This window comes from Rhea pennata, chromosome 3 (genome assembly GCF_028389875.1).
Source record: "Rhea pennata isolate bPtePen1 chromosome 3, bPtePen1.pri, whole genome shotgun sequence".
NCBI lineage: Eukaryota > Metazoa > Chordata > Aves > Rheiformes > Rheidae > Rhea > Rhea pennata.
Genome location: NC_084665.1, coordinates 11,003,744 through 11,021,298, shown reverse-complemented (window position 1 = coordinate 11,021,298; position 17,555 = coordinate 11,003,744). Strand labels below are relative to the sequence as shown.

At 36.6% G+C, this 17,555-nt stretch overlaps 2 protein-coding genes across 7 annotated transcripts in view; one reads left to right on the top strand and one right to left on the bottom strand.

Moving 5' to 3' along the window:
* The window catches only part of JAG1 (jagged canonical Notch ligand 1), a 38,663-nt gene extending 30,349 nt beyond the window's left edge, over nt 1-8,314 (top strand). Inside the window, exons 17-26 of the mRNA XM_062571544.1 lie at nt 67-180; nt 301-417; nt 931-958; nt 1,088-1,173; nt 1,940-2,053; nt 2,284-2,393; nt 2,476-2,712; nt 3,033-3,164; nt 3,535-3,685; nt 4,395-8,314. Of these exons, the coding sequence (XP_062427528.1) occupies nt 67-180; nt 301-417; nt 931-958; nt 1,088-1,173; nt 1,940-2,053; nt 2,284-2,393; nt 2,476-2,712; nt 3,033-3,164; nt 3,535-3,685; nt 4,395-4,852 (1,547 nt within the window). The 3' untranslated portion in view covers nt 4,853-8,314. The remainder of the gene's footprint in view (nt 1-66; nt 181-300; nt 418-930; nt 959-1,087; nt 1,174-1,939; nt 2,054-2,283; nt 2,394-2,475; nt 2,713-3,032; nt 3,165-3,534; nt 3,686-4,394) is intronic.
* The window catches only part of SLX4IP (SLX4 interacting protein), a 106,185-nt gene that overhangs the window by 10,275 nt on the left and 78,355 nt on the right, over nt 1-17,555 (bottom strand). For 4 of the 6 annotated variants that reach the window (XM_062571548.1, XM_062571546.1, XM_062571550.1 and 1 more), the window contains 2 exons: nt 17,000-17,109; nt 14,475-15,479 (listed from right to left, as the gene is read on the bottom strand). In XM_062571548.1, the coding sequence (XP_062427532.1) occupies nt 14,666-15,479; nt 17,000-17,109 (924 nt within the window). In that variant the 3' untranslated portion in view covers nt 14,475-14,665. Of the gene's footprint in view, nt 1-11,470; nt 11,621-13,197; nt 13,339-14,474; nt 15,480-16,999; nt 17,110-17,555 lie in introns of those variants that run through there. The other 2 variants (XR_009957837.1, XR_009957838.1) reach the window with 2 other exon arrangements.

Below are 17,555 nucleotides of genomic sequence, written 5' to 3'. Positions count from 1 at the left end.
CTGTTTAAACTTACTGTGTAGCATTAAGAAAGCACTGGAATTAAGGATAGTTTGGGCTCTTTCTAGGTGACAGCCAGTGTGATGAGGCAACATGCAATAATGGAGGAACATGTTATGATGAGGGGGACACTTTCAAGTGCATGTGTCCTGCAGGATGGGAAGGAGCCACTTGTAATATAGGTAAGCACCCACATAAGCACCAGAAAGCAGACGCACTACTGAATCTGTGACCTCAGTTTTCCCTTTTGGCTCAGTTTTGAGAGCTTTCTGAAAACTCAGTGGTAAATTTTTCTGTTACAGCAAGGAACAGCAGCTGCCTGCCAAACCCTTGTCATAACGGTGGTACCTGTGTAGTCAGTGGGGATTCTTTTACTTGTGTCTGCAAAGAGGGCTGGGAAGGACCCACGTGTACTCAGAGTAAGTTGTCTTTGCTTGAACTTTTCCAAAGTGTTGCCTGATGAGAACACTAGCTCATCCTGTTGCCCTTGGAGTCAAGATTGAAACCAGAAGGGAAAGCTTGTTTGAAGTAGGCTTTAGCATCACCTGAGTCTTTGTTTTTAATGACTTTGTGATAGAGCCCTGACCTAGGCATGAGAAAGTTGCAAATGAGCTAAGTGGAAACAGATGTTGTCTTGTTTTCTCCTGCATTCTTTTTCTACCAGCAGCTCTGTCTGCTTCCACTCGCTTCACTTCCCCTGCCCCATGTTAAATTTTTTACAATGATCTTTTCCTGTATACATGTGTTCCACAATGTAGCTAACATATTTTGTGGTAGAAACCTGGAATCAATTTAGTAGGGAATTTCAACATATTTTGTAGAAGTTTAAGTAAGTGTAACTTGGGCATTAGGGGAAGTCCAACCATTCTTTACATAGTAGAGTTGCATTAGTCAAAGTTTGCATGTTTAATGTGTCTGTTTTTGCTTTGCAGACACAAATGACTGCAGTCCTCATCCTTGGTAAGTTTAAAGTTTGTCTTTAATCCTGTGCCCTTGCTGTTGCTCAAGAACACTAGATCCTTTTTAGAATACTAGATTATTTTTACATGTAGCAGGCTTTAATATGTGTGTAACTTTTTTTCTTTATAGTTATAATAGCGGCACTTGTGTGGATGGAGACAACTGGTACCGCTGTGAATGTGCTCCAGGCTTTGCAGGTCCTGACTGCAGGATCAGTAAGTGTTACAATGGGTTCTATCTTGATTTGTGTCTCACTTGAATTTTGTAAGACAGTTATCTTAATTGAGTCAAGTGGCAGATCAGATTTACTGTAGATGGTTGATACTTTTTTTTTTTGCTTAGATCTGTAGCTGATGTGCAAGAGGGTAGGAATTACATTGAAAATGAAAGAAATGCTAAAGTCAGTTCAGCTAGAACTGAAACCTCTTGATTCAGCTGAGTGGGAAGAATGCCCTTCAGGACAGTCTTCCCAGTTTCAGTATGTTTGTGTGGCATGGGTTTCTGTTTGGCACGAAAGCACACCAGCCAAAAGCCTTGTCAATTAATGATCTACCTACAAGCCCTGAGGTGATGTATGTACTTTCCTGTCATTTAATAATAATTACAGGTAGGACACTAACACTTTAACAGCCATGAAAATACAAGTTTCACAGCAGTAATACAAGTGGAAAGTAGTTTAATGTTGTCATGAGTTGAAGAATATAATAAATGTACAGACCCTCTCAAAGGAGAGGAAGCGTGCTTGTGTGAGGAGGAGTGTGTCTTTACCCTTAATCTGTAAGCTGACATAAGGGTCAGGTTTTGATTTTTGTTAGTGCCATACAGCAAAAATGTCAGTGAACTTCCTCCAAGATTATACTGGTGCTGCTAGTATCTCTGAGTAGACACTGGAAATTGAACACAAAGTTCTAGTATGCTTTGTTTGACAAAATAAAAGAATGTTAGAGTAACTTTTTTTTTCTCTTCTGCTCTCTATCATAGACATCAATGAATGCCAGTCTTCGCCTTGTGCCTTTGGAGCTACATGTGTGGATGAAATTAATGGGTATCGTTGCATTTGCCCACCTGGTCGTAGTGGTCCAGGATGCCAAGAAGGTATTCCAGATGTCATGGCTGGTAATCGTGTTTGTAACAACATCAGTATAATTGCATTTTAACAGATAGGTGGTTTTGTTTTTAGGTAAGCGTTGTCTTTTAGTGAACAAGCAAGCTTTATTAAATCATCACTGAGTTTAGGGAGAACTGAGTGTGAGGAAAGGGAAATGCTTAAGGTGTTTTCCACACATTTTCTCTCTAAAGTTTTTAATTCTAGTCCATCTCTTCAGTTACAGGAAGGCCTTGCATTACTAGTGTTCGAGTAATGCCAGATGGGGCTAAGTGGGATGATGACTGTAATACCTGTCAGTGTCTGAATGGAAAAGTCACCTGTTCTAAGGTACAAATTTACTGTGTTTTGGGTTATGCTGTCTTCTGTTCTATAACTAGAAGTTATTTATATTGGTACTTATTCTTTTCAGGTTTGGTGTGGTCCTCGACCTTGTATAATACATGCCAAAGGTCATAACGAATGCCCAGCGGGACACGCCTGTGTTCCTGTTAAAGACGACCATTGTTTCACCCATCCTTGTGCTGCAGTGGGTGAATGTTGGCCTTCAAATCAACAACCCGTGAAGACAAAATGCAATTCTGATTCTTATTACCAAGACAATTGTGCCAACATCACCTTCACCTTTAACAAGGAAATGATGGCACCAGTAAGTAACAGAACATAGTTCTTCCTGTTCTCAGAAACAAGCACATATGTTCGTCACAGCACAAAACCAAGTAAAAGTACAATAAAAGCTGATATTCCTTCATTATCAAAGCAAGCAAGGTACAAAGGGCCACTGCTTAATATAGATTTCTACCAGAAGCTGGCTTGGCAGGAATCCCCTTTCCCCAAGAACTATTACTTCAGGGAGAACTCTTACAGGAGACACTGATGGGGGGGAGAGGGGAAGGGAAGGGGTGTGTGTGTGTGTACACACAAACAAATATATAAAAATATGCTTAAGAGCTTTTTTGTATCCTTTAGGGACTTACCACAGAGCACATTTGCAGTGAATTGAGGAACCTGAATATTCTGAAGAATGTTTCTGTTGAATATTCCATTTATATTACCTGTGAGCCTTCACACTTAGCAAATAATGAAATACATGTTGCTATTGTAAGTACTCCTGGAATATTTTTTTTGTGTGTATGTCTTAATAGTTAATTGCTGGATATATGTGTAACATGGATTTCATAATAACTAACTCCTGGTTTTTTTTTCAGCACTTACAGTTTTGTTTCATCCCAGTTCCCTTTTGAGAACAGGGAAGGAATCTTGGTTACATGTGCATACATGAAAGCTACCATCTGTTAGCAACTGTAATAGCTCCTCTACCTTCTCCCCCTCCTCTTCTTTCCTTTTTCTGTGTTTTTTTTCCATAGAAAAATGGTAAGAGCCTTAACTGTTAGCAGAAGTTTATAAATAGTAGAAAACCTATACACTTGATCTAGTATTTGATATTAATTGCATGATTCCTCCTTTGTAGTCTGCTGAAGATATAGGAGAAGATGAAAACCCAATCAAAGAAATCACAGATAGGATTGTAGACCTTGTCAGTAAGCGTGATGGAAACAACACGCTAATTGCCGCAGTCGCAGAAGTCAGAGTACAACGGCGACCAGTTAAAAACAAAACAGGTAAGCTTCTGTCTGTCTGTCTCCAGAATCTCACGTCCTTTTGATAACTAGAATAGCTTTTCAAAGCAAGTGAAACTTTCCTTGCTTTTGAGACTTGTAATAAATATGAGAATCTTTTGCCTTTTGGTCTTGTTACCTGGCAACAACGAAGCAATTTTTGCTTGAGGGTCTTGCTCCTTCCCCATGCCTTGAGTATTCTGCAAAAGTTCTAAAATAATAGTCCAACAGGTTAGAACAGCTACTACTCTTCTCCCCCCTTTCATGGTTGGGGGAGAGGGGGAAGGAAGAAGAAAATAACTAAAGTCATGCTTGTTGGCTCTGAAAGCTCCATTTATCTATCTGGTTATGCCACTGTCCTGATCAGATGAATTAAACACAGGGTCAAGAGTGTCCGTTAGCTTTCCACATAGCACCAGACAGTGACGGCGTCTTATTGACAGCCAAGCCACGTTGCCTCTAAGCTGGGAACCGGCACAGCAGTGTAATGAGGCCTTTAGCACTGTTGCCTGCCATCACTGACACTGTGGAAAGAGGAAGACATCTCTTCCCCGGGGCTACCAGTTAGTACTCTGAGAACTAACTTCGCTACACTTATGTTACCCTCTGATCCACTGCATATAAATTAGGCTTAAGAATTAAGATTTGTTTTATTTGTAGGAAATCCTTGACTAGAATTTGTACCAGGGCTAACTGTTCTTATCTCTTTCAGATTTCTTGGTGCCATTATTGAGCTCAGTCTTAACAGTAGCCTGGATCTGTTGTCTGGTGACAGTTTTTTATTGGTGCATTCGAAAACGCAGGAAGCAGAGCAGCCATACGCACACAGCATCTGATGACAACACTACCAACAATGTAAGGGAGCAGCTGAATCAGATAAAAAACCCCATTGAGAAACATGGAGCAAATACTGCCCCAATTAAAGACTATGAAAGCAAAAACTCTAAAATTGCCAAAATAAGGACACACAATTCAGAAGTGGAGGAAGATGACATGGACAAACACCAGCAGAAGGCCCGATTTGCCAAACAGCCAGCGTACACATTAGTAGACAGAGATGAAAAGCCACCCAATAGCACACCTACAAAACACCCGAACTGGACAAACAAACAAGACAACAGAGACTTGGAAAATGCACAAAGTTTAAATCGAATGGAGTACATTGTATAGCAGACAGTGGGGTGCTGCCATGCAGGGCCTTTAAATATCATTACAAAGGCACTCGGAGCTTGTAGTTCTTAAACTGTTGTGTAATATTTGAGTCTAAGGCTATTATTTACTTAGAATCCCTGTGTTAATTTAAGTTTTGACAAGCTGGCTTACACTGGCAATGATAGTTGCTGTGGTTGGCTGAAATACCAAGTGCTGCATTTCACATCTATGCAAAACTAGTCAAAAGTGCCCTAATGTAAATTCAGCTGTAGCTGATACATCATGGAAACGTTTCATAAGGTATTACATAGCCTTATTACTCTTTAGCGTTAACTTTTTTTTTTTGCCAGATGTCCCAATTTATACAGTTTCTTTAGAGTAATACATTTTATTTATATTTATTGAATTTGAGTTTTTTGTATATTGGTTTTATGGTGACGTACAACTAGTTCTGTATTTGAAAGTGCCTTTGCAGCTCAGAACCACAGCAACTATCAAAAATAAGTTTATTATTTATTTTTTTTAATTGTATTTTTGTTGGGGGTGGGTGGGGGGAAACTTGTCAGCAGTTGCTGGTAAATGAAGAATTTAAAGAGGAAAATGTGTCAAAAATAGAAGTTTGTATAGATATGTAAATAATTCTTTTTTTTATTAATCACTGTGTATATTTGATTTATTAACTTAATAATCAAGAGCCTTAAAATATCATTCCTCTTTATTTATATGTATGTGTTTAGAGTTGAAGGTTTTTGATAGCATTGTAAACTTGTGGCTTCTTTATTTTGAATTTATTTTCTTGTTACATGTTGCCTATATGCCAAAATTAAGGTGTTCTAAAATAGCTTATTTTTATTAGGATGGGCTTTCATGCCTTGATGCTGGTTTTTTGTACAACGTCAAATGTTTGAAACACCTTCCATAGTATCACTTTAAGACTATTTGTAAGTACTGACTGAGGCAGTTTAGATAATTAGACTAGAAAAAAAAATTTTGCTGCTTTAGACTTGAAAAAGAGTGACAGGCAGATAATCTGCTAAGAAGCAGTTTAAGGGAACAAAACTGAGCTATAACTTTATGTAGATGAAATGTGAGTGGTTGCATGTAATTAAAATATCCAATTAGCGTGTGAAGTTGGAAACACAGCAATCTTACTTTGTAAATTCTGATTTTTTTTTTCTCTCACCATGAATATGTAATACTGAACCACTTGTAGATTTGACTTTTTTTTTTTTTTTTTTTTTTTGTAATCTACTGCATTTAGGGAGTATTCTAATAAGCTAGTTGTTGAATACTTGAACAGTAGAATGTCCAGTAAGATCACTGTATAGGTTTGCCATAGATCACACTGCCCGCCTTAACAAGTGAGGAAATCAAAGTGCTATTACAATGTTTAAGATCAGAAGGCTTATAAACATAATCATCTCAGTGGTTAACCATTGAGATCGTGAAGATACCTTGTATTGTGATATTAGTGTTATATGAAAATGCATCTTTGATGTGTTGTTCCTGGCAATAAATCTTGAAAAGTAATATTTATTAAATTTTTTGTATGAAAACATAAAATAGCGTGGAGATTATTGAGCTTGGAGGCACTCCCAACTAGTTAATTGTGCAAAACCAGTGGAAGGAGGCCCTTTATGCTTCCAAGACTTTATAATGATTGAGGTAGAGCGTTTTTTTGTTTTTAATTTTTTTTTTGTTGTTACATGACTACCTCTTCTCATCAAATTTTGAATCAGTTTGAAGGGATTTAAAAGCAGCATGTCCCCTTCTTGTTTGTTTGTTTGGGTTTTTTTCATGTCTTTTGACTTCATGTATTTTTAAGAGAATTGTGATGTGACTGGAATTGTGCAACTAGTTTACTTTGCATGGGCCAATGAACTACCACTGGATACTAGCAACTCTGAGTAGCTAGGCAAGATTCAAACTGCTGACCTGGATGGGAAAGGATCCACAGATCATACTGATCTCTAATGGGTAAGAAGTGTTATGTAAAGCACAAAATGAACTTTTAAAATATTCTATGAGTTGATGTTTAACTAATGTAGTCTCTTCCACTTAAGAGGGGCAGTGTGTGGAAGTACTGGTTAGCTGTATGATAGCCTACTCTTATTTTAGCACACACTTCCAATGAAATGAAGCTGCAAATTTGTTTTGGTAAGGTATTAGTATAAATCTGAAGTAACAATTAAGAGTATGTAACAAACTCAGTTGCAAAATTATGTAAAATAGGGTCAGGCTGCTGCTTGTACTTCATTGTAAGCCAACCCACCACAAGGCGTTGAAAGATAATAGGCCTTTTGTTCTATGCTTGGTTTGTTGTAAGTACAGGAACTTTACATAGAAAAAGATTGCTGTAGTAGCCACACAATGAACGTTTGCTTTTTATATAACAGAAAAAAGCAGGAGATCTTGTGTTTTGTAACTTTTCTACAGCTTTCAAAAAAGTTATTTAGTATTACTTCTTATTTCAAGCTCACTTTAGGTGGGATTTCTAACTAGTCACTACACTGCAATGAAAGGGTTAATACTTTCCTTTTCTCCCTGATGTACTACATAACAGAAGTATCAGAATTTTTGGTTTACTGCTTGCTGAATGGGAAGTCAACAAGACTAGCTTCATCTGACCACTTCGATAATTACTCATCAGACAAACCCCACAACTAATATTATTCTTTTTTTTCCAGGTTTCTTTCAATCTGCAATAAAGTAAACAAGTCTCTCTTTTTTTTTAAAAAAAAAAAAAAAAAAAAAAGCTACTTAAAGCCAAAGTGATGTTACTTGAACAGTTCTGTACTTTTAAGATTGAATTAACCATTTTCCTGAAATCTACTGTTACCATAAGTCTCAGAATCTTAGTGATGCATAAGCCAACTCTCTCTCTTGAATGGCTGAGCTGTTTACACTTGAGTTTGTAGGCAGAAAGCTGGGACTGCCTTCCATTAAGCAGAGGAGGAAAGAAGGAGGGGAAAAAAACAAAAAAGGACTAGTCTCTAGGAACATGCAGTTGTCAGGCTATCTTCCCAACCTGCTGAAGTAAATTCTAATTAGAGACCAAAATGGTTTTGTCTCTGTATTCACTGATTAGGTCTCCAAAGACTCAACGTAGAGCAAAACCTGGGTTCCTTAAAGGTCAAAACTTGTTAAAGCTTTGACAGCATTGTTTATTTTGAGCCTTTGCAGTGCAATGAAGTATGACATTGGCTATGTAGAGGTACTTGTTACAGCATAGTTTCTCCGTACATAGCGTATTTTTCCTATATAATTCATTTAATTGTCAAAGCAACTGAAGCTTGTGAAACTGCTATGATGATATTTTTTAAAAAACATCCTCGTGTTAGTTGTAGCTTCAAAATTTACTCTGAGTTTAAAACAAAAATAGTATTCCAAAGCTCAGAACCACCACCAAGTTGAGAGTTGGTAAAGGGTGTTTTCTATTGTCAGAAAAATAAATAGAAATCTATATGTTTCTAATTGAAATATCAAGGCTCATTATTTTTGTGGAAATTTTACTTTGCCGGCTTAGTTTACTGCTACAGGACAATACACTGTTTAGTTGGCAGCTGTTTCTTGCTGCTACTGTGTATTTTAGTCTTTGGATCTTTATTCATCTAAGAAATGAAAAATGTTTTAAGGGTTTTTTTCCTAAAGGAAAAAAAAAGGGGGGGGGGAAACTTTCCTGTGCTATAACTACAGCTAAATGAACCTGTCACATCTTGCGTGTATCTAGCCACATCAAAGTGTCTGCACCTCCACAGGAAAAGGACCTGTCTTTCTCACACAGAGGTACCTTAGAACCTCAGGGGCTGATCCTGCATGTTACATCAGCCCTAACTCGCTATGTCATGGCACCGGGGGAAAGGCAGCCTTGGGAACGGTCGCTTCTGCCTTCACGCAAGGTAAGGGCAGCTAGAGGCTGCAAGCAAAGGCTAGAGGCGAGGAACAGACGCTGGGCCTCAACACGATACCAGCAGCCTCCCAGCAGCTTCACCAACGAAGCTATTTTCCTTGACCACTTCCTGCACAAACTGATACGCTTCCATAGCAAGAGTTAATGTTATTGCGGAGTGCTCTGCCAAGCTCCAGAACGTACAAAGCTGCGCTTGCTCTTGCTCCTTTGACAATCATCACATGATTCAGCTGCTTCTCTGCCATCCCCCAGTGCAGCTGCTGCAGCCATTACGCTAAGCGCCTCTTGCCGCTGCCTCTGTTCAGAGGCCTGGAGGGCTCCTTTGGCCATTTTTAGAGTCCCATTGGAAGGAGTCACTAGGCAGAGGCTTACTGTTTTTTATTTGTGTATGCAAAGATGACGAGAAGTTCTGATAAAGGAAGTGCCAAATTCAGCTTTTCTCCTCCCCAGAAGATGGAAGTGATTGCATAAGCTGCCTCTCCCCTTCCAAAACTAAGAAGCAGGATTCTAACACATGCTTGATATTTAAGAATTTTTCAACTTCCTCTTTTGCAATACTGACACTAAAGGTCTTCCTGACTGATGTTTAATAGTACATCCAGAGCTTTTTAAAATGTTAGGTATTGTTCCCAACAAAGAAAAAAACAGTAAAATAGCAAAATTATTAATTCTATTTTATTTTTCAGTGTGAAGGAAGAAAAAGGTGAAGGTTCTGAAGTGTCTTTTGACCACTGAAAGGACATCCAGCTGATGGTTTACCCAGGTTCACTAGGGCAGCAGTGGAGTGATGAACTCTTATCAGCTAGGGTGTCAGACCAGATATCCAACTCAGTTCTTACAATGAGCACCTTCTCTGTGAGATGCAAATTGTTTCAACCAGTTTCTCAAGCAAGTGAAGAAATAAATCTATCCTTTTTGTTCTAGCACTATGAGAACATGTTACTATTAAAGTGGAGCATGCCCATCTCTCTCTAGAATTATAGCTCAAAACACTTTTCTTTCTTTAAAGAGCTGATGTATAAAAAAGACAATTATTCTGGCAGCAAAAGAGCAGTTATGGAGCTAGATTAATAGTTCCTACCAGTGAAGTATTACTTGAGGGGACGATCATGGCTACACTAAAGGATGTAACTTTGACAACAGGTTAGCAAATAAGTAAGTGAAATTCTCACTTGCAAAAAAAGCATTATCAGCTCTCTCGGGAAACAATTCCTAACTCTGAAATAATTGAAATGGACAGTGAAGGAAGTAGGACAGTGGAGTTTAATTACCTGGATCATTTTCAGGTTATTGCTCACATGCCCTGTGGCGTTAAATATTTTTCACAACTCTGTTACTGTTTTCCAGTATAAGCCATTAGTAAACAAAAAAGATGGGTCTAGGGTAAAAATGGCACCTGATTGCCATACAGCCCTAATAATAGGTTCCATTTTGATTAGCTGGTAGAGGATTAAAAAAAAGGAAAAAAAAGAGAGAGAGGAAAAAAAAAAGGAGGGAACAGAAGGGAGAACTGTGTTCAGAAATACTCAAATACATTGATGAAAGAATTTGTAGTATAAGTCCGTTTACCAGCTTGTATTACCTTGAAGAAGTTGCTTTCCCTCAGTGCTATCCCAGCTGCCAAAATAAGCATATTCATATTCCTGCTAGGTTCAGCTGTTTGCAGAGCCTTTTGATGAAAGGCTAGATGTGCAACTATTCCCCCATTCCACACGTTCTTGTTCACATAGGATTTCTGATGCTAGTTAATGCTTCTTACAGTGGCAAAAAAGCCAAAAGCAAAGAACTGAGGACTGTCTTTTATTAAAGCTAATTTCTGAGGCCAACCAACACTTCCCACTGCTGGCTACAAGACACTTGAAACTATTAACTCTGTTTGCTCAAGCCTGCATTAGTGTCTTAATACAGTATGAAATATTTTGTTAGATATGATATAGGTAAGGAGACAACTATTTGTAACACAAACAATCTGGGATATTCTAGTTACATTTCTAATATCACTCTTATTTCAATTGCATGTTTATCCACGCAAACAAAAAATTGTTTCCTCCATATTTTCACTTAAAACAGAATCTATCATTTTCCATTCAAAAGTCAACAAGATGATGATACTAAAATGTCAATTGAAACTCAACCTATATGACCCATATGCAGAGTTGTTAAAAGTAAGCAAGTTTACTTTGATTAAATGAACTTCTTTTAGGAAGATTTCCTAACACCTTGCTTGGACAAAAGTTTCTGTAGCACTGAAAAGTCCTGGCTCTTAAGATTTTCCTTTTTGCTAGAAACAGGTGTTCTTGAAATTTTTCTAAGTAAGTGTAACACTGAAATGTGGCTATACAACGGTAATAACATGCTAATACATGGTCTAGACCTTAGTATGCAGAACTACAACTTGACAGATAATATCAGAGCTAGCACAATGTTTATTACTCAGAATAAATCTTGTGACAGTTAAACTTTCTAATAGATCAACACCGGCCAAGGGAGATTTTACATCAGCTGCTTCCTTTTAATAAATAAATATGTAAAAGTCTGGTCTGGCTTTTGATGTGTGTTTAAACACAAAAGTTCATTAAACAAATATTTTTAACTACTTGGATATAAAGAATAATGAAAATGATAGTCTGCATGTAGAAAATGTTTGCTTAGGAAAGGATTGTTTCATTATCAGCAAACAGCACAGACCAAATTAACCAGCTGATTTATTTAAAAAAAAGGGGGGAGGGGGGAAGGGAGCTTGCTTGAATTAGACAGTTACTTCTTTTTAAGGACAAATCTATATTCATATTTCAATGTGAACTCTGCATTTTGGCTTCAGCCAGCCAGTCAGTTCCTCATAATCTTGATGTATGTCAAGGAAGCTTGAAAAAGCTCTGAAAATGAAAATAACAAATGAAACCACCAGAGCAAAAAAAAAAAAAAAAAAAAAAAAAAAAAAAAGACATTGTTTCTGTGCTTCAATGCCAGTTTCAGAACAGCACCTTAAATATAACTTTTAGCAGAAAAATATGCTAATGCTGCTGTGAAGCAAATTTGTAATAGAAAGCAAGGCCAAGAATTACTCAATACAGGGCTTGCTTTACATTACTCAGGCTCAGTTTGCAGACATTTTTTCTTTTCTATTCCTAAACCTGATTTGGGAAATTAGGTTTGTGAATCAAGCGCATCTCAGACCACACACAACTGTCGGGGATCTGGATGTAGGTGGACTGTAGATAAAGAAAAACCCAAAGACTGAAGAGAAGACCTTAGAGATAAAGTACAAAGATAATAGAAACATATGGTAACAATACAGTCAGGATGCCATAGAATCACATAAAATATTGTTAAAGTTTGCAAAAGGAAATTTTTTATAATAGTCCTGCTGTACAGAGAAAGAACAATTTTGGGCAGCAGCACCAGCTAAAACCAGAAAGGATCATGAATTCAAAGCTTTTCCATGAATAACTGTATTTCTGAGAGAGAGGACCTGGGAGGCAATTTTTCAAAGTAATGGGTCTCTAAATATGCAGCTAGCACAGAAAGCGTGCTAGACAGTGGGTCTTTCAAAGGAGTCGAGGAGGCTAACAACACACTAATTACAATAGGAGTGAGGAAACTATGCACTTTGGAAAAAGTCCAGTTGCAATCCTTCTGAATCTGTATGCCTCTAACACTTTTATATAATCTAGCCCTACAATTCTTATTGTTACTTGTCACAAGATGGCTATTTTAAAAGGGGGATGTTCCTATGTTATCAGTAAAGTGATAAGAAATGGCACTGTAGCCTAGCAAAAGATCGTAAAGGCAGAATCAAGTGTTCCTAGCTAAACAAAAATAAGCTACCCAAGCTCTTTCTAAATGTATGATAACATTTATTTGTAAAGATGCGTACTTGCATATGTTATTTAGTTAAGAAGATGATTAAAACTAAATTGTAACCTTATGGTTAAATTATGTATAACAGTAATATTATGGGATGATACATGATATCTTTGGTTAGAATTACAATTTCTAATACTTGAATTAATTTGATTTGGAGAAGAGAAGAGCAAGAGGAAGGGAAGCTTCAGAATTTACAGAAAACTGTAAGCTGTAGTAGTCTGGGCTGTACTGCTCAGGCCTGTCCACAGTTTTCACAGATACTATTACTGTGTTTGCCAGTTCAGAAAAGCAATAAGATCTTTTTACTCTCCAGAATAAAATGAAAAGAAGAAACTGAAATGATTTTCTAAACTCAACATATGTCTGTCACAGGGTAATTGTCTGAATCTCTCCTGCAAGTATCATCTGTGTTATACTCAAAATCATAATAGAAAACTCATAAGGATTCAAGCAAAAACAAAGTAGAAAAAATGGAAATTTACAGCTGTAGTCTAGACTATATGGTTGTATCAGTTTTTATCAAAAAAACATACAAATGATAACAAAAAACATACCTTAAACATACAAAAGATAGCAAAAAACATACCTTAAACTATTCTTCCAAACCCATGTTCATTTGCAGCTTTGGTTTGCTTGTTCCCAGGAAAGACCTTTTTGCAGGCCTGAAGACTGGTAAGGCATTAACAACCTTATTGCAAAACATTGTCAGAAACACCATGCAAACAGACTGTAAGAAAAAGAGAAAAAGCATCTTGTAGTGGGCATGAAGAATTTTCATCCATAGGAAAAACTGGAAGTTATTTATAGCAGTGAAGATGCTATTCAACTAACAGTCTGGCTGTCAACTGGCGGGTTACTATCTCTCATAAGGACTTATACTAAACTTACTATTAACTCTAATGCTTATGTGAATCTTTCTATTAAACTAAGCAAGGATATCTATAGTAGTGACTGTATGTCAGTAAGACTTTGCAAAACTTCCTTCACACAAAATTTTTATGCTCACATTGATTTTCAGAGAATGATCAAAAGGAAATTGCTTGTAATTTTATTTTATCTCTTTAAAAAGATAAACATGAAGTAAGAGGTTACATTTCCTTAGCACCTTAGCATACAATTTACAAACGCAGTACTACAAAGTGCTGTACAATTAAAAATTAACTCTATCTCAAAATAACAAATGAGTCAGGTATCGCTAACACTTGAAAAAAACAGACATTACAGTATGTTGTTTGTACAGAAAAAGGGCTTGATTTTGAAACACGCATGCAGGAATACAATTACATGCATGTTTATGTATGATTTTTTCACAATAGCAACGTTTGCACGTGCAGGTGACTGCAAATATAAAACTTATCTTAATTTTTCCAAACAGAGAACACATGATCACTTGTATCCACAGTTCATGTTAGAAATACTTATCAATAACAAAATCGCATAGCACAAACTATCTATTTTGAAACCCTACTGAAAATATTAGCCTTGATATAATTGCCTTAATATAAGCAATATTAAATGGTGGATAAAGATTTATTTAAAATAACCTGAATTTGTTTTACTGTTGTAAAGATCGCATGAAAAAAGTATGAACTTTCTAACACAGAAACAGAAACAATTAATTTCAACTAATATAAACAAGTATATGTTTAGAAACAAGCAAAAACTGGAAGTTATAGTTGTAACTGGCTCATGTAAGTGGTTTTAACTTTTGCTGTCACCAGCTGATACCAAGTTTTATATAGTGCCAAATTATACAACCATCAGAAATATTGCTTAGTAAATTATTTTAAGAAATTTCTTTCTATAAATATTACATATTGTACAATATTTACATGTCTTAATACCAAAAAAACTTATCAGAATTATCTTAATTGCCGTTCCAAATCACAGAGCTGTTTAATTACTAAATTTGCTTTAAAGGTTTATGTAATTCAGACTTCTTGCATTTTTACTGCTTTTCATGATTTTTGAATCACTTCCTACTTTTTATATATGTTTTCTGAATACAAATCTGGTTGTTGCTCCATACCATCAAGGTAATATTTAAGACACTATCATGACTTCTTAAGCCTTCGCAGTTTTAACTTTCTAAAACCATCTTCAACCTCTTTTTTTCTTTTTGGGATAAGCTTCTCTGGAGACATAGACAGCAGTTTAAAATGAGATGATGAAGGCATCAGGGAGAATTCATCAATGGTTGTGTCTGGCTCATTTTTGTTTGTCTGCACTAGATTGTTACCCACAAGAAGAGGTCTGGAGAGTTTTTTTCCCAAAGTAAGTGACTCTTCATCAGATATCCTCTTTCCTGAGTCTAGTTTAGAAAACAAATTAAATGGGGTCTTCTCCTCCAAGAATGGACCTGAACAGTCATCATTGCTCTTGCTCATTTCTGTGCTGCTAGGAATTAAAGAAGCCTCTTCATAAAATACTTTTTTGGAATGGTCTAACTTTTCTTCTGAGCCACAACTCTTCTGCTGAGCCTGTGTTTTAGTCACTTTTTGACTTTCTTTTGGATCTAGCTGTGCTGACTCATAGCTACAAGAAGGATTCTTGCTTAAAAGTCTCATTTTTAACCACTCCACAGAGTGAGGTTTTCGCTGGCTGCTAGCATCATCTGGTTGTCTCTGATTAACATCATTTTCTAACTCTGAAACAGGAAGCTTTAAGTTGTTCTCAGATGTATTTACGCAATCCTTTAGTTGTCCTGTACTTCTACATTTTAATTCAGATGGAGGATTGGGAGAAGTTCGACAGTCATTCTTTCTGTTCTCTTTCTGTGAGTCCACTGAGCCAAGATACACTTTCTTGGAGTCCTTGCTGGTTTGAGGCTTGCTCACACTACTTTTCCTTGTTTTTGTCCTTTTCACACTGCAATAAAAAAGGATGTTGTTTTAAATAAAAAGGAATCTTTACTGCCTCAGTCTGCCCTTTTTGCAAACTCTCAAAGACCAGTAAAGCAATTCTCTTTCTGAATGTGGAAAAAAAATGTGTATCACCTGACAAGTAGCAATGTTTGTCTAGTGTGGATAATACCAAGTGTTATCCATCTGATTTTCCACTGCATTAGGGGAACTCTATTTATTAATAACTAAGCCATAAAGGAGCTCACATTCTACTCCAAGAGACAGAATTGGATTCATTACAGATGTTGAAGGTCAACACTGCATAAGTACATTGAATTCCTTCCCAAATTAGCAGATAAAATAATGTTTCAAGAGTGTCTGAACGATTTCAAACCATTCCCATATATTCATATCCATTATGCATATCTAAAGAATAGAAGGGGGCAGGCAGGAAGATACAGTGTGTGTGTCTATTTATGAGAGTTTCTAATCTCTAGTTTAGAATGTTCCTCTGGAATTTTTCCCAGGACATTTCAAAGCATTACTTTAAAGTTAACCACTACTCATCTAATATCAAGCCTGCTCATCTGGGAAGGACTTAGGTAACAAAAATAGATAATATTTTAAAGGAATTATACAGGAAAATGAAATCACAAGTCATGATGGAGTGTTAGTACATAAACACTCTTCAATAGTGTATATTACCTACAAATCTCAACTTCACATAGGCTATAAGATGAACTTCACATACAAGTATGGTAGCTGCTTATGTAAGATTTGAAGTCTGAAGACTATAGCATAGCTTCTCCCATGCTGAGACTGCTTTCTGTAGCTCTGCTGATGCCATCAGTCTGCAGTCTGCATATCTAACTTTCAGAAAAAGGAGTCCTTCCAAGAGCTGGAATAGTAGCTCCAAATCTAATCTCACTTCTAAAGACAGCACATGAAACAACGTGGGCTAAAACAAATGTTGCCAGGGTTCACAGCAATCCCCTAATTCCACAGTAAACATTTTGGGCTACTGTCAGCTCATGCAAGTAAGAACGGCATAGTGATACAGCATAGGACCACTGAAATGTTCAGCCGACCAACTAATCTTCCTTATCCACTGTGCTATGTAGCTGTACAGGGCGCTCTTCAGTTGTAGCCAAAGATCCTGATTAATATTGTGGTAAATTGTAGACTCTCAAAATGAAAAAAAAATTGCAAAGTGTTTTTTTTTTTTTTTTTTTTTTTAGCAGATTCAAACATCATATGTATTTATTTTGGCTTAGAGCTTCATTCAAGAAAAAACCCTGGTTTGATTCTGCCTACTGCTATGTGAGATAGTTTATGTGGGTTGCAGTAGCTTTTTTCATGCCCTACAAAATAACAAAGAGCATTTTATGTGCTTATCCACAGTATGGTATGAGTCTCTTAACAATAAAATATAATCTTTTATATAAGAGTTCATATTATTTGATATTTCATTACATACACCGGATTCTATTTACTCATATTTTGTCACATTATAAATGTGACATCTCAGAAACAAGAATAACATACATTTCTCTCAAGATGTCTTGCTTTATCTGTTGAGTCAGACTAATCTTAAGCTTTTTGTTCTCAGCAGATTCAGTAAAATATTCAGATGTCCCATTGGAAAGTTCTTCTTTCTGCTCCAAAAGAAAACATAGGTTTAAAACATGACACATTAAGGTATGATTGTTCAACACAGAACTCCATTTGTACTACTAAGGCTTACAGATATTCTTTATTACATTGATGTGAGTAGTCTAAGACAAACAGCTAAGAACTAAATTATTTTGAATCTTATAATGTCTGGGAGTTTGTAATCAGTTTACTCCCCTTTCAGAATACCAATGAACATATTTCATATGCTAAAATATACCACAAACAAACAAGACTGCAATGTAAAGGATGTAGCTTTCCAAACCATCTGAGGAAACTGTTGGCAAATATTTGACATCTTTGTGGCTCAAACTGTGACAAATGCCAGGAATCTCTGTTGCAGACAGGAGCATTTTTGTCAGTTTTTTCTGAAGAGACTGACTGGCGCAGTGGTCTATAGACTTATTCTCAAAAGAATTCCCATAATTTC